Source organism: Mus caroli, unplaced genomic scaffold (assembly GCF_978045245.1).
Source record: "Mus caroli unplaced genomic scaffold, Mus_caroli_1 scaffold_20, whole genome shotgun sequence".
NCBI lineage: Eukaryota > Metazoa > Chordata > Mammalia > Rodentia > Muridae > Mus > Mus caroli.
The window spans coordinates 39,462,217-39,485,000 of record NW_028227275.1 but is presented as its reverse complement, the minus strand read 5'-3'; the positions used below and the strand labels follow the sequence as shown (position 1 = coordinate 39,485,000).

The 22,784-nt window shown below is 41.7% G+C and overlaps 1 protein-coding gene across 2 annotated transcripts in view; it reads right to left on the bottom strand.

Annotated features, from left to right (window-relative positions):
* The window catches only part of CUNH9orf85 (chromosome unknown C9orf85 homolog), a 61,805-nt gene that overhangs the window by 13,096 nt on the left and 25,925 nt on the right, over positions 1-22,784 (bottom strand). For both annotated transcript variants that reach the window (XR_003835560.2, XM_021152259.3), the window contains exon 2: positions 15,245-15,351. Coding sequence is in view for 1 of the 2 variants with exons in the window: in XM_021152259.3 (XP_021007918.1) it covers positions 15,245-15,351 (107 nt within the window). In the remaining variant the exon portion in view is untranslated. The remainder of the gene's footprint in view (positions 1-15,244; positions 15,352-22,784) is intronic.

Sequence of the window (22,784 nt, the reverse complement as noted above, 5' to 3'; positions counted from 1 at the left end):
AGGGACTCAGAAGGTGCCTGTCTTTCCATAGGTCAGGCATGTTGGTGGCAGTAGCCATGACAACAGTCTTTAGTCTTCATTTTCTGTCTCCCAAGAGGGTGTAGGTGTGCCTTTTCTTTCAAAATACATAACCCAGGCACGGACCATGAGTAAAGGAGAGGAGTCCCGAAGCTACCAGAGGTCTGCTGTTTTACACAAACCAAAACGCTCAGTACAACACTTAGTTTTAAACCCAAAGGACCTTGATCCTAAATAGGAGAATAGTTTATGTAGCACTTTAATAGGCACCCATTTCAAGTTGCATAAAACCCATAAAGTATTTTTCAATCTTTAAAACCAGCTATAAATCTCTCGTTGGGCCGGGTGGTCGTGGTGCACGCCTATAGTCCCAGCACTTGGGAGGCAGAGGCAGGCAGATTTCTGAGTTCGAGGCCAGCCTGGTCTACAAAGTGAGTTCCAGGACAGCTAGGGCTATAACAGAGAAACCCTGTATTGTAAAACCAACAAAACCAACAACCAAACAACCAAACAACCAACCTCTCGCCACTCCCTGCTTCCCTCACACCTCACACCACTTTATAGTAAGAAATAACTTTACATTTACCTAAATACTTTTTTCCTTGAAAAAATAGAATTGCTACATTTATAGTATTTTATTAAGGAAATGTCATGGGTGTTAATCCTAGTTTTCCTTCCTTTTCATATTTCTCTGTGTGTGTGTGTGTGTGTGTGTGTGTGTGTGTGTGTGAGAGAGAGAGAGAGAGAGAGAGAGAGAGAGAGAGAGAGAGAGAGAGATGCCAGAAAACAAGCACTTAAGCTATTTTGGCTATGTGTATATTACAACTAATCAGTTGAAAGTGGCTAAATTCAACACAAATTGTTCTTATAAACCCTATTTACTGACAAAGGAATCCATAATACACATCTTTTAAAATAGAATAGTTGGTTTATAATGAAAACAGAAAAGGAAAAATAAGTGCTGACTTCCTAAGATCTGAACCAGGGCTGGGCAGTGGTGGCGGACGCCTTTAATCCCAGCACTCAGGAGGCAGAGGCAGGCGGATTTCTGAGTTCGAGGCCAGCCTTGTCTACAGAGTGAGTTCCAGGACAGCCAGGGCTACACAGAGAAACCCTGTCTCAGGAAAAAAAACAAAAGCTGAACCAGGGACAGTCTTCATTATATCATCTTTAAGAGTCGTCAACTTCTTTTGAGGCACACTGTTCCCAGTGGGTTCCAAGCTGCTTCCCCTTGAGCGTGAAAACCTCTGGGACTGAAGACACCTGAATTACAGTGTGCTCATGCCTACAGATTCACTTAAACAGAAATCTCATTCCTACAGATTCACTTAAACAGAAATCTCATGCCTACAGATTCACTTAAACAGGAAGCTCAGGGCCTTTCCTTATCAGTCCTTTTAGCAGTTGACAGGAACAGGCCTCCCCTGCTGCTCTGTAGTTCTGCCTTGGTTTCCTGGTTACTATGTTCTGACCATGGCCATAATTAGCCCCGTGTGGTATTGGCACACAGGGTGACAGGGCACCTTGGTAAACAGTGAGTGTAAGCGCCTCACCCTTTGGTGTGCAAATGACAGAAACTTAATATTGGTAGATACTCAAGATACTTCCTGCAGTGGCACTAAGCAACCTATGTTGTTTACAATAAGGAGAGTTTAAAACTGAACTATGGGATTAGCTCCTACTAGATTTTAAAATGCTTTTAAAGGAAACACTTACCCCTGCTCCCATGCCAAATACCTCATGTAGTAGTTACAATTAACTTCCTGGGGTTTCCACATTATACACCCTAGACTTAACAGACAGGTAAAAAAAAAAAATACTACCTCCCTTTATTGCACTAGTAGCCTGGACTAGGATAATTATTCATTATTTTGAGCTGGGACTCCCTATATAGCCCTGGCTGTCTGGGAACTTACCATGTAGACCAGGGTAGCCTCCCTGGTATAATGCTGGAAATGAGAGGCACAGGCAGAGGCTAAGCAGACAGTTTAGTCTCACGTGCTTTACAGGAAGAGACTGGTGGGGTTTGGAATTGTAATACTTAAATAAATGGTAACAGATGTTTATTTTGATGAAAGAATAAAAATGTAAACAGTCGATCTAGTACCCTGAGGTCAGAAATAAGTCACTTTTCTGTTGATTATGTATATATTTGAGGTTAACTAAGTCTCTTCCTCCTTTTTTTTTTTTTTTTTTGGTTTTGTGAGACAAGTGTTTCTCTGTGTAGCCTTTGTTGTCCAGAAACTTGAACTGTAGACAAGGATGGACTCAAACTTAAGATTTATCTGCCTCTGCCGCCTGAGTGCTGGGATTAAAAGTGCGTGCCACCACCACCCTCACCCTGCGGTGGCAGCTGCTGCTGCTTCCTCCTCTTCCTCTTCAGCCGACTATCGACCCGTTTAAAAATTTTTGTTATTCATTTTTATTGTATGAATGTTTTGCCTGCATATATGTCTTCCCAACACATGTACGCCTGGTCCCTATGGAAGTCAGAAAAGGGCATCAGAGCCCTGGAACAGGAGTTACAGGTCACAACCAGGGTCCTCTCTAAAAGCAGTCTAATAAAACAATTATAGTAAATTGTCTTCTAAATCCAGCTTAGTCTCTTGGTTCTTATAGTTTAAAAAAATTGTTCGTATAAGACATAGTTTTCTAGCAGGTATCTTCATTTTATAAAATGTTTGTTTTAGTTTATTTAAGATACAGGAATTGTTCAAAACATGAAAATGGCCATGTTAAACCTTAACGATCTGACACTAAAATAGAGCCAGGAGTGAGAGATGATGAGCAAAAAGTCTGGATCCTAACTCTGATTATGTTCTTTGCTAACCATACGGAGTCAGTTGCTAGGGTTTTAATACCACCTCCTCAGCGTCCTACCTTTAAGGGATAGTGGCTACTTAAAATGCCACTATTATGTGATTATGTTGGTCAAGGCTTTTTTGCTTTGAGGTTCAGTGTAGTCCAAGCTGGTCTCAAACTCACAATATAGCAAAGAACAACAACCTTTAACTCCTGATTTAAAACAACCTTGAATTCTTTTTTTTTTTTTAAAGCTTTATTTATTTATTATATGTAAGTACACTGTAGCTGTCTTCAGACACACCAGAAGAGGGAGTCAGATATCCTTAGAGATGGTTGTGAGCCACCATGTGGTTGCTGGGATCTGAACTCAGGACCTTCAAAAGAGCAGTCGGGTGCTCTTACACGTTGAGCCATCTCACTAGCCCCCAACCTTGAATTCTTGATTCTCCTGTCTTTACTTCCCAAGTACCTGGGTTACAAGTGAGTGTCACCAGCACCCACCCCTATGATAGTTTTGAAAGGATACTAAGTAAAAAGTAAGGACCTTAATTATCTACTTAAGGAAATGGACTGATTCATCTAGACTTTAGCTCCATGATCTCTGTATTGGATTGTTTCTTAGAGGCTGGAACCTCAGTTAAGAAAATGCCTCTATAAGATAGGCTGTAGGCAAACCTAGAGGACATGTTTTAAATTAATGATGGATGGGGGAGGACCCAGCCCATTGTGGGTGGTGCCACCCCTGTGCTGGTGGCTCTGAGTGCTGTAAGAAAGCAGGCTGGAGAAGCCATGAGGAGGAGCAAGGCAGTAAGCAGCACTCCTGCATGGCCTCTGCACCAGCTCCTGCCTCCAGGGTCCTTTCCTCCAGGGTGCTGCTGCGGCCATGGTGTTTCATCACCGCAACAGAGAACTGACTAAGGTAACCTCTTCAGGCAGGCCTGCTCTAAAGAGTTACCATCTTTTCATTTATCTTTTCCCTGTTTGCCCAAACGGTGTCAGCTTCCTGACAAGTCTCTGTAAAGAATGCTTGAAATAATTCTTACGATTACCACAACAGAAAAACATTTCTCATCTTAGAAGAGACACCATTTTCCAAGCCTAAATAGTAAAAGCATTTTGAAAATATGGGAAACGGGAAGTGCTCTATAATAACAAAGCAGTTTCTGAGCCCAGAGGATGATCGACATCCTAAGTCTCCTTAAGTCATACTGTAACTGCGGGTGCGGTGGAGAGGCAAGCACCCAGCAGCAGGGCCAACTCACGGTCACAGTACATCGTTACCATGCATATGGGGGATGGAGGAACAGGCAGGAGATGGAAAACAACGACTACAGTTCAGGCTTTACCACCTTCAAAGTGTGCATTCTTAGCCTGGCAGTGGTGGCGCATGCCTTTAATCCCAGCACTTGAGAGGCAGAGGCAGAGAGGCAGAGAGGCAGAGAGGCAGAGAGGCAGAGAGGCAGAGAGGCAGAGGCAGGCAGATCTCTGAGTTTCAGGCCAGCCTGGTCTACAGAGCAAGTTCTAGGACAGCCAAGACAACACAGGAAAACCCTGTCTCTAAAACCAAAACCAAACAAACGAACAAAAGAGATTCTTTCTGCCAGACAGCATACCGTGTTGAACAATCTTCATTCATTAACCTCTGTCCTCACAAACTGACCTGGATTTTCAGATAAACCACACAGTGGCAATGCCTGCAATTATATGCAGAAAAGGGCCACAAATGAAGAACTGCTGGATATCCTCTAAGGAACTAGAGGCATGGCTCTGTGCTTAGTGCTTGAGTATTAGCTTTGGTGCCAGAGGACCTGAGCTTGGTTCCCAGCACACACAGGAAGCAGCTTACAACCACTTGTAACTCTAGTTTCAAGGAACCCAACACCTCCGGCCTCTGCCGAGACACGTTGACACACACACCTACAGAGAATTAAAAATCCCTTCAAAGCTCAATTATTAAATACCCCTTTCTCACGTTGCGTTTCAGAATGATTCTCCCCCCTAATTATGTATGTGGTAAGTAATCACAATTTCACTGGTCTAGCAGGAATGTACAGGTTTATTTTTTGCTAATGCATTTATTTTGGTGACATTCAGGAACATCACTTAAGGTTTACACTGGAAAATGTAGTGAACTATAATTCAATATGTAAATATGCCAATCTTTCTGAGTCAATAAATTTTGTGAAATGTAGTGAATATATTTTTTTTCACTTAGTCTAAGACCTTAATGGAAAAATTGAAAATTACAGTTGAAGCATGCTGAGACAGGAAAGGGTTTAACAATTAAAACCAGAAAACAACCCAAGTGCTACATTTAATTGGCAAAAATAAAAACAATCTATAGAAAGGGAGCTATTAGGCCATAAGCATATAAAGATCCAATTTTTACCACGTGAATTTTGGACTTAAGAGTTACATGGACAACAAGGGATAGTCTGTACTCATCAGGGGCATGCATCATTCATCCAGCTCTAAGAATGGAAGGGAAGCTGGGTGGTAGGGGCGTGCCTTTAAGGAGACAAAGGCAGGAAGATCTCTGAGTTTGAGGTCGGCCTAGCCTAGAGTGTGACTTTCTGGACAGCCAAGGATATACAGAGAAACCCTGTTTTGAAAACAAAACAAGCCGGGCGTGGTGGCGCACGCCTTTAATCCCAGCACTCGGGAGGCAGAGGCAGGTGGATTTCTGAGTTCGAGGCCAGCCTGGTCTACAAAGTGAGTTCCAGGACAGCCAGGGCTACACAGAGAAACCCTGTCTCGAAAAACCAAAAAAAAAAAAAAAGAAAACAAAACAAAACAAAAACAAAAAACAATAACAAAAGGGAAAACCCCGAGTGTGTAATGAAAGCTACCTATCTGCACTATACTTGCAATGTCAGAAAGACTGGTATTGCAATGGTGTCTGTTCAGCCAACACATATAATTAGTGAATGCCAATGGGCCAGAGTAGCAAGGCACTAGCATTCATTATCCTGCTCTCTGAACACTAATGACTTGTTACCTCTGGAAAATGCAGGCAGTGGTACAGTGGTACTCTTTCCTGTTTGTCTTCTTTTGTGGTCTTGGACCAGGCTGTTCCTGAACTCCTGGGCTCAAGCTATCCTCCTGCATCAGCCTCCCAGTTAACTGGAAAGACAGGATCACACCACCGCTTTCAGAACTAGGGTATTACTAAGAAATTCGGAATTACAGAACTTCTGTATGAACTCAATTTCCCTGAAAAAGCCACCCACACTGAAGATTCTACAGACCAGGGGGTGCCTCACTAGAACTACTAGGGCTGTAGAGAGTTGGAGGTTTAACAGACAGCCAAAGTTATCTGAAGATACCTAGTCAGCAGCCATCACTACCCACCTGTGTCTGACCTAACGTCCTTTGACTGTCAGGTAAAACCTTTGGGATGTATTAACTGGATAGAAACTGGATAGACCATTAGTTTCCACTACCCCAGGGCTAGAGATAACTCAGCTAGCATGAGACCTATAGAAGGGACCTCCGCTTGTTTAAGGCAGGTGCCTACCCTCAGTCCTCACCAGTGTCTTGGTTTCTTTTGTTCTATGATCATAAAGTCATTGTAAATACTTCCATTGGGAAAATCTGAGTCTATGTCCCAGGGTCACAGCCACTCATATTTAGCTGAAAAAAAACCAAGAAACAAAAAAAAAATCAAAACTATCTCTTGTTCCTGTTAGAATAAGAGCTATGTTCTGCATCAATGTCCTTTTCAAAACCAGATGGCTGACTGAGGCTGTGGGAGAAGGATCATGTATTTAAGGGCAGTCTAGGGTATATCAGGAGTTTGAAGCTAGATTGGGCTAAACAGAAAGATCCTATTTCAGGAAAACAAAAACTGATTCACAATTCAGGAGAAACAAAGATTACAGTTAAGCTTCTGCGTACCAGGTCACAAAGGAAGGGCCCCTAGAATGTCACCTACCTCCGTGATCCTAAAACCTGGGATGGGGGTTGGGGATATGAGGGGCTCACAGCAAGCCTGTCTCAAAAGACCAAAAGGGATGAAAAAAGTGATGGTGCCAGCCCGATGAATAGGGACACAGCACATGGTGGCATGGGGTTCTTGGCAGCATCTCATGCCCTCTCTCAGTGTCTTCCAAACATGACCTACTTTGGTTTCTCCTGCCTTCTAGATGACCCCTCCACCCATACTCTCGGGTCCTTTACAAGAACAGCAAGGACTCTCTACCACAGAGCAATTTCCCCAGCCCCTTTTGGTTTTTTTAAAAGATTTTTATTTAGTTATTTTATGTATGTGAGCACACTGTTTTTCTCTCTTCAGACAGATCTGAAGAGGGCACTGGATCCCATTACAGATGGTTGTGAGCCACCATGTCCACGCTCTTAACCACTGAGCCATCTCTTTAGCCCTCCTTATAATTTGTTAAATCACAGGTTTATTTATCTCTGGGCCAACAGAGATGTCTGAGAACAGGTGAGACGAGGAGCAACAACAACTTTAAACGGAACAGTAAAATTTATTTAATGGAATTAAGTATGAAGAAGTAAGGTGAAAATATCTTATAAAATAATTGGTCTAAAGAGTATCAAGTAATTTAGACACCTTTTAAACTTACATTAAGGTTTAAAAGATTTTGCCCTTTTCTCAAGCAGGGCAAGAAGGCCAGAAATGAAAATTTTTTTTTTTAATGTCTTAGGTCAGAGGGATTATGCGTCTATCTCAAGACAAAGTAAAGCACAGGAAATTTATATTCGAATGCTAATTTAACTAATCCTCCAGCCCTCTTTTTCCATTCGCTCGCTCCCAGTACAGAATTAATCACTCCAAAGGTCCTTCACTTCCACTCAACAAAAGCTTGGTGCTTCACTGAATCTTACAAATGTCACACTCTTGTTTACTGAAGAGGTCTGAACATATTGGCTTAACATATTCTGCTTAGAACCACCCTGGGTGTTTCTTTTTAAGTACATGTATTTATGGAAAGACAAGTAAGTTTTACTTTTAGGTTCTCAAATGCCTTTGTTTCAGGTAACCAAGCAACAGTCTTTAAAAATCCAAAAAAGTCTAGAGGTAATTAATTACCTGTAGACACCTGTGTGCATGCTCATGGGCCTGTCACAGCGCCTGGGCTCTCTGCCACCCACCATACAATCTTTCTGCCATCAGCTTAGACACCTAGAGTAAGGCAAATACCCACATTTATATTAGACTCTCTAAGCTACTTCTCTTCCTATTTCCATCCGTTAAACACGCTCATCGGTAATAATGAATTAGCCTAAGCTTGACTTTGTCCTAGTGCTAGAGAAGCAGCTGACACAGAATGGTAACAGCCACAGACTGGGGCCTGGGTGGAGTGGGCACTTAACTTATTAAGGAGGAGTATCATGGTGACTCTGTCTCCCAAGGGGCATAAGGAAAAGGCTGGAAACTGTTGACATTGCTATGACTTGGGGAAGAAGGGAGATTACTGGCAGATAATAAATAGGAAGAGGCCAGGGATATTATGACACATCTGACAGTGCATGGGACAGGCTAGTACAAAGAGAAATACTTGCCTAATATGTCCAGTGTCTCAGGCAAGAAATACTATTCTATTCATGCTTTTATGTAAGGATTCTGTTTTCCCTTTCAACACAGTATTCAATTAATTACTTAAGATACAATGCTTGACTGATCGAGTTTGCGGTAGGTGATTTTGTCCCACTTAGGCTAGGGTGCAGACCATTTTAAGGTACAGAAAGCTAAAATATGACATGACTCAGCACATTTTCAAACGGAGTCATTTTTAGTTATGATGGGTCAATTAGGCTGTAACCTGTTTTTTTTTGTTTGTTTGTTTTTTAAATGGCTCATCACAATATATTTTATGTTAAAGTGTACAGCTTTTTTCTTTCTTCCTTTCTTTCTTCTTCTTTTTTTTTTTTTTTGAAGTAACTGACTAAAAAGAGAACAGGTAAATATAAGAGTGCTGCTGGCTCCAACTTTATACAAGGTGGCACCTCTCCTGCTTGGCCCTTACTGTCACCTGTACAGGTAACAAAGGCTATAAGAGGAAGCAATAGAAACAGACACAAATAACTTTTCGGCTTTTTATTTATTTATTTATCTATTTTATGTATATGATAGTTGTGAGCCTTCATCTGGTTGTTGGGAATTGAATTTAGGACCTCTGCTTGCTCCGGTCAGCCCTGCTCACTCAGTCCCTGCTCGCTCTGGCCCAAAGATTTTATTATTATAAATAAGTACATTGTAGCTGTCTTCAGACACACCAGAAGAGGGCATCAGATCTCAATTCAGGTAGTTATGAGCCACTATGTGGATGCTGGGATTTGAACTCAGGACCTTCGAAAGAGCAGAGCCATCACACCAGCCCCACTTTTCTGTTTTTTCACATGTGATCTGCAAGCTTAGTTTGAGCTATTCACAAACTACTTTTCTATTTTTCCTTAAAAAAATAACTCCAATATTTTATAAAGGTAGAAAAATCTGCAGATGGAATGAAAATGTACAGTTAGAGGCATTTCCATAAAATGGCAACTTTACACCAAATTCACCATTTCTCTTTAAAATCCTGCCAAGCATCTGGGCATGTATGAAATGCTTCAGAACCTGACAGATAAGCACTGAGATACGCTTCACTCAATACGCACAAGTGTGCATTTACAAAGCCGAAAGCTGCCTTTGCTCACGGTGTGACCTGTTTTAAGTTGAGGTATATCTGTATAATTGAAATATAAATCTAAACAAAGGATAATTTCTATGGGTGATTACCTTGAATGAAATGTTTAATGTTCCAAATTAACCTTTACCACCAGCGTCATCAACAGATTAAAATTCTTTACAATGTATTTTAATACACAGTAAAGAGTTCAAATCCCAGCAACCACATGGTGGCTCACAACCATCCATAATGAGATCTGATGTCCTCCTCTGGCGCATCTGAAGACAGCTACAGTATACTTATATATAATAATAAATAAACCTTAAAAAAAAACCACAGTAAAACAAAGCAAATACAGGTGAAGTATATTCGTACAAAACTACAGTCACAGACTGGACTTTGAAATCCCCAAATACCTACTGTGCTACATGCTCAGAATAATGAGGTGTGCTAGACTTGACAGTAACTACAAGTAACATTTTTAGTTTGTAAAAATTTAAAGCATTCTAACCAAAAAGGTGCCTTGGATTAGTGACTACCTTACGCTTCCAGAATCTGAGCTACAGAAGGTGTGTGGAGGCCCTCGTGTAAGAGAGATCCTGCTGACCCGAAAGACAGACAAAGATAGGAGGGACAGAATACACAAGCTATGCTAAGGTGCAGGGTCCCTGTGTTGTTGTGAGCCGTCCCATCACTATCCTGCCTCAGATTTACACCTAACTGCATGCTTTGGCCTATTCCATTCTCCATGGTGTCCTGCCTACAGCTCAGCACACAGGCTGTGAAACACTACAGTTCAATCCTCTCTTTTTATCTTTCCCCTTCCCCCTTAACTTCTTAGTTAGTCTGCAGAGAGCAGACTGAACTATGCATCATAAACCTGCCTAGAACTCTAACTCCCTCTATACCTTAGGTTGGCCTTGAACTTGTGATCCTCCTGCCTTAGCCTCCTAAGTGCAGGGTTAACAAGTGTAGGCCTAGCTTGAACTTAGCTATTTCTTCAGGTCTCCTTTTCCTTATGAAGGCTCCCATGCTATATAAAATGTGTATAGTTACGTTTGCCAGTTCTGCTTTAGATCCAGAATCCCAGCTAAGGTTCAGAAGCGGAGATGAGAACGGCATGTCTTCCGCTCTGTGTTGGAGCTCTGCTTTGAAGACTAAGGCTCTGATTATTTCCCAGGGTCTTGTCAGCTTTGCTTTGAATAATAAGAACTTGAACATTCTTATTCTTGGTGATTTCCCTTAATGATTTATCTGTATTTTATATTTGTACAACTTATACAATACTGTATTTATATAGTACCCCATTCCCTTCATTCTGAGGTTTTGGTATGATGGCCTTGAGTCCTATTTAGCCCTCATCTCCCTTGATGTAACAGTTGATCACATGAGACCCATGAGGGGCACCCCTTTCTTCCTGGGCACTAGTAAAATCTGCTAGTGATCTTTCACAGTTGCAAGTTTGTATCAAAGAGAAGCAAACACAAAAAACACAGCAGACTACCAGGATTAGAATTCAAGTAATGGACATAGAAGAAATATAGTTAAGTGACTGCATTTGTTACCATGTAAACGTCTGCTAAAAAGCGACATTCAAACTGCTCTGGGAAACAAGCTGCCAGGGGAAGGAACATGGGCAGCAACAGTGCTGAAACCTTACACACTTCATACGCTTTGTTAGGAAATGCTCTAAACCACACATCTTGTGTTCAGCTTATTAACTAACAATATATGGTTTATTGCACAGCTAGTTTTAATTACTACCTAGAAAATAGTTATTCATTCATAGAAATCTAAACTTGTATGCTCTAAACACCCTTGTAACAGCATACCTTTCTGCTACCAAGTTAGGTGACTTAGCATAGGATTCTACAGTCTTGTTTATCAGTGAACATTTATCAGTGAGGGTTTTCTGGTTTTATGGGGAGAGAATCCAGGGTGTCAGCACAGTAAGCACACACTTTACCATTGTGCCATTTCACCATTAGCTGACAGGATTTTTTTTTTTTTTTAAGGAAAGATGCTAGAAAGCAGGAAAGGCACTGAACAAATAATCAAGACACGAATGACTCTATGTAAAAGGAGACTCAGCAATAGCAGCAGGAAAACCACAACTCTAAGAAAGTCACAGAGTGAAAAAAACCCAAGCAGCTCAATTTACCAGTGACCTTCTCTGAGGCCTTTTAAACAATATCAAGAAACACCTAAGTATGCAAAAAAAAAAGCCACATTAAATATTGGTTTTTTTCTTCCTTCTTTTTTGAGATGGGATCTCTGTGTAGCTCTGGCTATCTGGGAATTCTCTGTGAAGACCAAGTTGGCCTCAAAGTCACAGAGATCCACCTGCCTCAGTCTCCATAGTAAGTGCTGAAGTTAAAGGCATGTGCTATCATGCCCACTGGTATTTAATAGTCTTAAAGAAACACAATGCTCTAAACCTCGAGTTTTAGATTCACAGCAAGTGTAACAATAGTTCCCACTGGGAATCAACACCAAATGCTATAATCTCTACAGTAGAAGATGGTCAAGTCTTAGGGTTTCCTCCCAATAAGAAAGCTGTGTCCAACTAAGATGGTGCCCTAGAAACTGTGTGACCTTGCCCCTCAGGAAGCCTCAAAGCTAGGCTCCAGCAAATGGGTGCACAGGAACCCCATGTTTGTCACTCTACATCAGTTGGACAGCAGTGACCAAGTGTTATCCTCAGAGCAACTCTTGTTTAAAATTGAGCAACTCAGGGAGGCTGGGAACAAAGAACTGCCGCAGGGCAGAGAGGCTGCATTTGACCTGGCATGGTTCTGTGGTCAGAACTAGTTCTGTGGGGTCACTGAGGACAGCAAGGAAGCCTGACCCAGGCTGAAGGGCACACAGAAAAAAGCATCCCTGCTCTCCTGAGTCCTGGACCAGATTTTAGCAACTGGAATACTTCTAGAAATTGACAATCCTTTTCAGACTCAACCTCTGGAATAACCAATCTGTTGTCTAGAGCTCAAGAGCCAGAAGCTCCGGTAGACGACTGACACACACCTGCAGAGGGACTAGTATTTTAAAAAGGCTTAAAAGCAAGAAAACTTTCTTGTACAGACATCAGGGCTGTACTTAATTCCCTACTCCTGAGGCTCTTGTAAGATGTCGTGTGTGTGTGTGTATGTGTGTGTACACATTTGTGTACATATACTTATATGTTATATATATTTCCCCAGATAAAACATAAGTCCCCTTGGGCACGATCAGTGAAGTCTCAGAAGGGTGAAGGACTAGCTCTCAGACTGCAGGTCCCAAAGTGTCACAGAGGCTCCTGTTACACAAAGAAGGTACACTACTAAAGTGAAATCAACTTTGGAGGACACTGAGCATCTGTCCACACAGGCTTGATACCAGCACGCACAAGACTCCACAACCTAGTAGGCTAAGATCTAGAGGTGAAACTGCGCAAGAAGAAGATCCTTGCTATCCATGTGACCATGGCGACCCTCTGCCTCTTTACTCTTCTCTCTCTGCTTTTCTGCAATAAAACTCTATTTTTGTTGTTGTTGTTGTTTTGTTTTTTGAGACAGGGTTTCTCTGTGAGGCCCTGGCTGTCCTGGAACTCACGCTGTAGACCAGGCTGACCTCAAACTCAGAAATCCGCCTGCCTCTACAATAAAACTCTAAAACAAACAAACAAACAAACGATCCTCAAATACAACCAAAATGGACAACCTAGCAGATGATCAAATCACAATAAAGAAATGTGAGAAACGTAAGAAACCAACACAGCATGACCCTTCAGAGACAGCAGAGTGAGTATGAGATCGAAAGTTTACTGTTAGAAATGAACATTGAGGCCGGGCGTGGTGGCGCACGCCTTTAATCCCAGCAGTTGGGAGGCAGATTTCTGAGTTTGAGGCCAGCCTGGTCTACAGAGTGAGTTCCAGGACAGCCAGCACTATACAGAGAAACCCTGTCTTGAAAAAACAAAACAAAACAACAACAAAACCCAAAACAAACAAACAAAAGAAATGAACATCAAACCAGGCGTGGTGGCTTTAATTTCAGCACTCAGGGCACAAAAACAAGTGAATCTCTATGAGGTCAAAGCCAGCCTGGTCTACATAGTGAGTTCAGGACAACTAGAGCTACATAATGAGACCCTGTATCAAAGAAAGAGAAAAACAACTGCAAAATGGATACAAATAACAGATCAATTCAACTCAGGACCTAGGAAGGAAAGTAACCAAGATAAATCAATGGTCAGAGATGGCTCTGTCTGGAAAGTTCCTGTCACACAAGGAAGAGGATCTGAGGTTAGATCCCTAGCATGCATATAAACGGCTGCTTACGGCAGTGTGTGCCTGTAATCCCAGTGCAAGGAAGGTGGAAACAGAAGCTCTCGGGAAAACAAAGAGGGCTGGCTGGCAGAATAACTTATAAACTTGTACAGCCACTGTGGAAATCATGTTGGAAGTCCCTCAAAATCCAAACAAACCAACCTAACAAGTGAGCCACTATACCAAACCTGGGTATATTCCTGAAGGACGAGGTCATACCACAGACACTCACACATCCACAGCCACTGCCGCTCTAATCTTAATAGCTAGAAAGTACACTCCACATCCTTCGCTGAATGAACCAGCAGAGAAAACATGGTACATATATATGATGAAAGCTTATTTAGTCACACAGAAAAATGAAATGATAATTGAAGGAAAATGAATGGAACTGTAATTACTATAAACAGCAATACTGCCTATCTCCCCTCGCATGTAGATTTCTGTGTATGTATGGCATACAATTAGAAATGGGACCATGAAAGAGGAGGACAAGATCTTAAGGGATGAGGGAAAGAAGGAAAGTGAGGGAAAAGGGATACGGCTCTGTGAAAGCAGTAGGGACTACCTGGAGGGAGGAGGAGGGGCAAGAAGAGGGCAGCACGTAGGGAGGGCAGAAGGGGAAGAAGGCGCATCAAGAGAGATGTAACTACTAAATAGCTAAAGGACTATAACTCATATATAAAGCAACAGTGACAAACTGTTAAATAGCTACTCTACAAAATACCAAACTAAAACATAATATAAAGAAATGCATTAATATTTATAATAAATACTGCCAGGTTCTTTGATACAGCTATTATTTTCCAATTGTCCTTACTCAGCTGAAATAAAGGACATAGATGAGGCTGATGCCAAAGTGTCTCAGAATTACAGAAGAGTTAGAGGCAGACGGGTAACAAACTAAGCTGGGTATCTTCTCATTTTGACTCAAGTCTTCAAATGACCGAAACTGTAAATTATGAACCAGTGTTCATGTATGATAATCTACCCATGGCATTTTAGTAACTTTCATGGTTTGAATTAAGAGGTCAGACCCCTTTTAAGAATTGGTATAATATCTGTGCATCGTGCACATGGTAATAATGCCAGCAGTTTGGAGGCTGAGGTGGGATGGTCATTAGCTGGAGGATGGTCTAGGCCACACAAGCTCAAAAAAAAAAAAATCATAAACACAAGCTACAGTAAATACTGCTACTTATTCAGTGGAAAATAGGATTTTACAGTAACTAGGCTCTTTCCAGTTGTCTTCAACTTACCTATCAGAAAAAAGCTTCTATAAAAATGGTAGAAAGTCAGACAAAGAATGATAAATCTACCTTTTCATCGGTCTGCTTTCATAAACCAAGATTCAGCATGTAAAATGAAATTCTACACTAGAGAAAGGACTTCTGTATTTTCTTTCATGTTTATCTAAACACAGTTTTGAGACACTATGACGTTTATATCACTAGAAGGGATTTAAGAACTGTAACTCACCATTTCTTAGGCTTTGACAGTGGCTTGTATTTGCTGTATTTTACACGCCATTCAAGAACTTCTTTGCAGCGTTGACATACTCCATCATGAAGTTTTGCATTAATTTTCTAAAAGCAAATAAAAATAAATAAATTAATAATTTCATCCATAAGTCAATATGGCAAACCCCATAAAAAAGTTCATGGGAATGTCATAAAAATGATAAGCAACGTGACTCAACAGATATAGGTGCTCACCACTGAGCCTGAGGCCCTGAATTTAATCCTCTGGACCTACATGGTAGATCTCCCAATGCAAACTATGGAGAATAGATCCACATACATGCATACAAAACAAATAAAAATAATTTAAAAATTAAATGCAATGACTTAGCTTTCATCTATCTAAGATTCCAGGAAAGTATGTGTTTTATGACACTACTCAATTTGATTCTTTATAAAGGCAATAATTTCTAACCTGCTAACATGTTAAAGAGTTTTGAAGATGACACTGAGAAAGCCTTCCTCAGACTGCCCCAACCGGGGATTCATCCCATAATCAGCCACCAAACACAGACACTAATGCATATGCCAGCAAGATTTTGCTGAAAGGACCCAGATATGGCTGTCTCTTGTGAGACTATGCCGGTGCCTAGCAAACACAGAAGTGGATGCTCACAGTCAGCTATTGGATGGATCACAGGGCCCCCAATGGAGGAGCTAGAGAAAGTACCCAAGGAGCTAAAGGGATCTGCAACCCTATAGGTGTAACAACATTCTGAACTAACCAGTACCCAGGAGCTCTTGACTCTAGCTGCATATGTATCAAAAGATGGCCTAGTCGGCCATCATTGGGAAGAGAGGCCCCTAGGTCTTGCAAACTTTATATGCCCCAGTACAGGGGAACACCAGGGCCAAGAAATGGGAGGAGGTGGGTAGGGGAGCAGGGCGTGGGGGAGGGTATAGGGGACCTTCAAGATAGCATTTGAAATGTAAATGAAGAAAATATCTAATAAAAAAAAAAGAAGAAGAAAGCCTTCCTCACTGGCCCTGATGGAGTAGATCAAGACTAATACTGGATAATTAAGACACATGGATTTTATTGTTTGTAAACTAGACCTAAATAAAAAATGTAATAAAAGAAAAGAAATCAAGATTATTATTATTCAACAATTCAAATTCTACCAATGCCTCTGAATTAAAGTGAAAAATTGTAATTACCAGTTTCTTTGGGATAGCGGTAACTGGAAGTCCAGTTGTGCTAGCAAGATGTAAGCAGGAAGCTGAGGGCATTTCCTTTCGTTTTGTGTTTCTATGTAAGCAAAGTCTTTTACAAAGGTTCCCTGGAAGTCCAGTCTCAGACTAACAAAACCCCTGCAGCTCCCTTGGTCTCCTGAGAATACAGCATGGACATAAACATGGACAGCCAGTGAATAGGGGCTTCACTAGCTGTCCCACAGGGAGAAACATATTTGTATAAACAGGCATGAGTTTAAATGTACCCTAGGTCCTCTGTAATAGATCTTATGGCTTGCTCTGAGAATCTTATCATTTCTTTTGATAAAAAAAGAAGGCTGGTCTTTGCCCACTGTTAGAAATATTTGCCAAATAAAGGGCATTTTTTTTCTCCTTTTGTTTCCTTTTGAAAACACCTGGGGAGGGGGAGAGCACATCACACAAGATGCAGTCTTTGGATGGCCACTTGATAGTGAGTTACAAGCTCAGTCTGTGGACTAGATCAGCTGAAGGAAACAATTGAAAAGGCCTCTGCTAGCCATAAAAGCTGACGAGATGAGATATTTTCTCAAAACATTTATTCTAAGAGAATATATTTCAAGGTCTACAAAATAGGCTTCACAGAACTGTGCCTCAGCTGTGCCTCTGGTACCGAGGATATCCTGTCATTTATGAATTGTGTACGGGTCTACTGCTGTCTTTCTGGCGTAGGGATGGTCAGTCCCAGCAGGCCTGTGTGTTCACTGTCACTATGGTATACTCTAGAGAAAGGCCCGCCATGCCTACACACCAAACGCCTCTTCCTCTGCACCTTGGCACTTAGATGCCATGCACTAAGCCTAGCAGGGATCACAGGGACAGCTAAGAAACAGACTTCACATTCATAATTCATCAACTGTCTTCTATCCTCTGCTGTCTGAAATATCTTACAACTTGTATTTGTCACTTAACAATTATAAGAATAAGTTAATGGCTTTGAACCAGTTACAATGTGAAACAAATTTCTAACTAGTAAGAATTTTTATAATGCAGGAAATTTCATTACCTGCCATTGTAGCGCATGAACTTGCATTGGTTGCCAACCGGGAAGCATTAGTTGGTTTCTTGTTTGTTTCTCTATCCAAATGCTGACCAGTTCATCTTGATTTATAAAAGCTTGCATAGTTTAGAAACGGATTAGCTTAGGGAGGACTAACTGTAGATCAAAGCAGGTCTTTGTAGTAACTTGCTCTGTGAGTGACTTGTGAGGCAGTACAAATGGTAATCTTGTACAGGGCTCACACAAATGGAACTTCTACAGAATTAACTTGATTTTTATGTACTAAAGAATGAACGAGGATGACAACAAAGAGTATGTTCACTGAAACACGCATCCACCCAGAAAGGGGCAATTCCACAGCTGAGCCCAGACAGCCTCCAAGGAGCTGGTGATCTTGCCTTACACACTCTTGTTTACATCTGATCCTCCTTTGGCAAATCATTTTAGAATACCCTTCAAGGTATATCATAGATTACTGTGAAAATATGGTTTATAAAGAAGATCAGTCAATTCAACACGTTCCTTTCCTGATCTCCTGTTTGTTTTGGTTTTTTTTTTTTGTTTTTGTTTTTTTGTTTTTTTTTCGACAGAAGTAGTTTTGGCTGGTTTGGTACTTAAGTGTGTAGCTCAGGTTAACCTAAAATTCATAGCAATCCCCCTGCCTCAATGTCTAAGTGTGGGGTTTTTTTTTGTTTGTTTGGTTTGGTTTTTCGAGACAGGGTTTCTCTGTATAGCCCTGGCTGTCCTGGAACTCACTCTGTAGATCAGGCTGGCCTCGAACTCAGAAATTCATTCGCCTGCCTTGCCCCCCAAGTGTTGGGATTAAAGGCGTGCACCACCACTGCCCAGCAAGTGCTGTGTTTTATGAAATGCGGTATCACGTGGTGGGAGGGAGCACCTTAACAGGCCCACCAAGGTGTGTCCCCCTGAACAATCAAGCCATGCTAGAGACCTAGTTAGTATACAGACAGACTTACTGGCAGGAAGGGAAGGGGCCCTGGAAAAGGGGTAGAGGCAGAAAAAGGGGGACAGAGAAGGACAGAAAGAGAGAGGAGAGAGGAAGAGGCAGGCTTGGAACATGTAGGGGGTGGGGCGGAAGAGAATCGAAGCCGTCCTTACATGCCAGGTTGGCTGCACCTGGCAGGCGGCTATGCTGTTGCTAAGCAGCTGTTGGGTGGAGCCTAGAGGAATTGCCAACACTAAGTATAGGGATCAGAGGTATACCCCAGCACATACAACTTCCAGACTGTTAAAAGACTAAAATTCTACATGCTTAGGGATGAGTTAGTGAGTCAGATACAAAAACATGAAGTGAATACTTCTTAAAGGTCAGAATAAATTTAACACATCAAGAGATATTCCTGGGCTGGTGAGATGGCTCAGTGGGTAAGAGCACCGGACTGCTCCTCCAAAGGTCGGAAGTTCAAATCCCAGCAACCACATGGTGGCTCACAACCATCCGTAACAAGATCTGACTCCCTCTTCTGGAGTGTCTGAAGACAGCTACAGTGTACTTACATATAATAAATAAATAAATCTTTAAAAAAAAGAGAGAGAGAGAGATTCCTAATGGAACATAGAAAGAATGGCTTAAGAATGCCTTTGCTTATCAATCCATACCAGCATAAATTAGTGTTATTATCCCAGCTATGACGATTCTATTGTCATACAACAAATATTCCATAATGGAATACCACAATCACAAATAGGAACTGAGTGAGAGTTCAGAGTCTCTGGAAGGTAGCAAGAGAAAACTAACTCTAACAAGCATCAACATGCATCTAAGCATTTCATGAGCTACAAAGTATCACTTACCAAGAAAGAAGACACAATTTGGGAAAGTAAAGGAATTTAAAATAACTAGTAATTTTTCTTTAGGATTATTTGGTATGAGGCAATTCTTTCAGCAATGTTGAATCCAAAACAACTATGCTATATTTCATTTTTCTTAATTAAAAAGAAAAATCTTAAAGGAAAAGGTCTATTCCAGCCGCTGCCAACAGGGATCACCAGATGGGCCTGGCTCTTCACCCTGCAATCTTGCTACATAAGGAATTTTACTGTGAGATAACTGTATTACTGCTACTCTGAAAACAGGAACTTTTTACATTATTTATATTTAAAGCTCTCTCTCCTCATACACACACAAAGAGAGGGGGGGGAGGGAGAGAGAGAAAAAGAGAGGAGAGAGAGGGAGAAAGAAAAAGAGAGAGAGGCAGAGAGAGAGGGAGAAGGGGAGAGAGAGGGAGAGAGAGGGAAAGGAGGAGGAGGAAGGAGAAAGAGAGGGGGTGGAGGGAGAGGGAGAGGAAGAGGAAGAGAGAGAGAGAGAGAAAGAGAGAGAGAGAGAGAGAGACGTGGTCCATACCTATTCAAACCATCTGTTGGGAATGCTTGGCCCATAGGGAGTGGCACTCAGGAGGTGTGGTCTTGTTGGAGGAAGTGGGTCACTGTGGGGGCAGGCTTTGAGATCTCATAGACTCCAGCTATGTCTAGTGTTTCCCTTCTGCCTGTGGCTCAAGATGCAGAACTCTGAGCTCCTTCTCCAGCACCATGACACCTGCACGCTGCCATGCTTCTCCCCATGGTGATGATAATGGCCTAATAAACCTCTGAAACTGAAACAGCAAGCCAGCCCTATTAAATGTTCTCCTTTATAAGAGTTGCTACGGTCATGTTGTGTCTTCACACCAATACAGCCCTAAAACAGAGAAGGAGAGAGAGAAATATTCTTGTTCTAGTATATAGGGAGCAAAATCCCCAGTGAATGTGTTATTCACAGAGGCATGGCCTCAGGCCCACTTGGCAGGGCCTTCTCCCTAGGGTGAGGGTAAAGCATGAAAAAGCCGCCCTCTGCTCCAAGTATGGATGCTGACACTTTGGCGAGAATGTGTCTGTCAGCCTTTCTAAACCCTGCATGTGTATGGCCCCAAGACTGCTCTACCTGCAGAAACTACTACAGAGTTAATATCTAAGTCTTGTTTCCTTAATCCCTGTATACCACAAACCCCGACTCCCTGTTCAACAATATATAATAAACACACAAACTCCCAGGGTACTATAACTTCTTCAGCAGAGAACCGAGTCCACCCAATCCCAGCTTTCTTTCTGGGTGTCCATCTCTGTCTGCCTTTTCTTTCTTCCCTTGCTTTCCTGGTCAGGCCTACGTCCCTAGAGCCATGCAAAGCCTCAGCACTGGTAGCTCAGTGTTGTCCTTCAACTCCCAAACCTCACATCGCAGCCTTAACTTTTAGAAACAGTCTTACTCAAAATTTGACTAGAGGCCAAACAAGGACTTACATAACAATTATAATGTGGAACTATGTCATTATGCTATTACCTTCAAATCATTAACTTTTATCTACATTTTTCGTATGTGTATGTAAAGCCACTGAACTTTACCCCCTGCACCATATTATTTTAAATTTCTTTCAGACAGATTATCATAGAACATGAAGCCTCTCACAACATCAGCCAAACAAACAAACGAAAAAACCAACAAGAAGCAGCAGTGGGAGGAATCGGGATGCTGCAGAGATACAGGTCAGCATACAGGAGCCCAGCTGGACTAGGCCTGCTGGAGATGGCCACAGGTGAGCGCTGAGCGTTCCCACAGTTACTGCCCTGGAACTCATTGTAAGAAGCCAAGTCCAGGTTCTCAGAAGCAGTGTGCCTATTCCTTTTCATGAAACCCAGTTATCTTTCCCCAAAAGCTTATAGCATGTGAAGTAATCAGTTTCAAAGAATCCTACCATACGAAGAATTTCAGAGAAATGTGCTCTCTCCCAGTGTTCAATGGAAACCTGCGTTATTCTGCTCAGACACACTTTTGAATGTGTCTCTAGTAGGCTCTAATAGTAAAGGCTCTACAAGGGTATTCTTACATGCAGAGATCCCTGATGGTAATAGGTCTGTCAGAAGGCCCTGCACATCACAAGATGTACATCTTCAAGATCATCTTGAAGAAATATTATCATCATCAACTGGGTCCTTCTATCATGAAAAATGTCAAATCTGCACAAAAGTTAAAACAATACTATTTGGTGTGGTGGCTCATGCCAGTAGTCTGACATTTGGGACACTGAGGCACAAAAACAGCCATGAGTATAGGCCAGTTAGACTACAAGTTGTGACAGTCTAAAACATACATATGCATATATGTATGGAGATACATGTGCACAATGGCTAAAGACAACTACAAAGCTCACCCTTTCCCTTTTCATGTGTGTCTACACTTAAAGTAAGCTCCGGACATGAACAACGCATTTCATCTCCTTCTTCTCGTCAGATCCAAGAAATGGAGGCTCTAATTCCAGGTGCTGTTACCATACTAAAAATTAGGACAGACATATAACACTGTGAATATGGACAGCCTATACTGCTCCCAGCGTTTCAAGGTTTGTCTGACAGCTTCCTCACATGGTAATTTACATTCCATCCTCCCAGGAGCACTAATTAATTGCTAACCTGAGGATTTTCTAGAATATAGCACAAATGGAATGCTGCAACCACTAAAGGGGCTTCCCTGGCCTTCATGCTGAAGCTGGGGTCCTGCAGTACTGTAGCTTCCTCATCCCGAAGGACACCTGGAGCTTTGTGTTATATGGGAGTTCACAGACACCTTCGTGGAAGGTTTTATTTGGACGTGTTTTAATTTGTTGGCCTTGGACCTCTATTTTCCCAGGTTTTCCAAGTGCCTTTCAGAACTTAAAACTGTAAAATCCGTTTCATCTGAAAGAGTGCAGAGCTCTCACTGTGGCTTGAATCTGTATTTCTCTAACACCACAGCACCGAGCATCTTTTCTGCAATGCATCCTCTTTGAGGAAGCAACTGTCTACAGTCTTTTGCCTATTTTTCTTACTAGACTGTTCATTTTCTGCACTTCTTCTTGATATCAGCCTTTGTCAGATACATATTTTGACTATATTCTCCACAGCCTGTGACTCCCATTTTCTTAACAGCAGACCTTTTAACAATTTTATAAAGAATAAGCCATCAAGTCTGTCTCTTATGAATTCATTTTCCTATCTAAAATCTAAGGACCATTTGTTAGAAAATGACAAAAAGCCTTCTACTTGTTTTCTGCCAGAAGCTCAGTGATTTTAACTTCTAGTCTATAACTCCTTGTGAGTTAATTCTGTACACAGTACAGGATGTCCAAATGTTCCAGCACCACGGAATTGCCTCTGTATTTGCATTAAAAAATTAAGTACATGCTGGCCTGTCCCTACACTCAATGAACACCCTGTCAATCATGTGTGTGGCCGTTCTTCCTCCAAGGCCTCATTG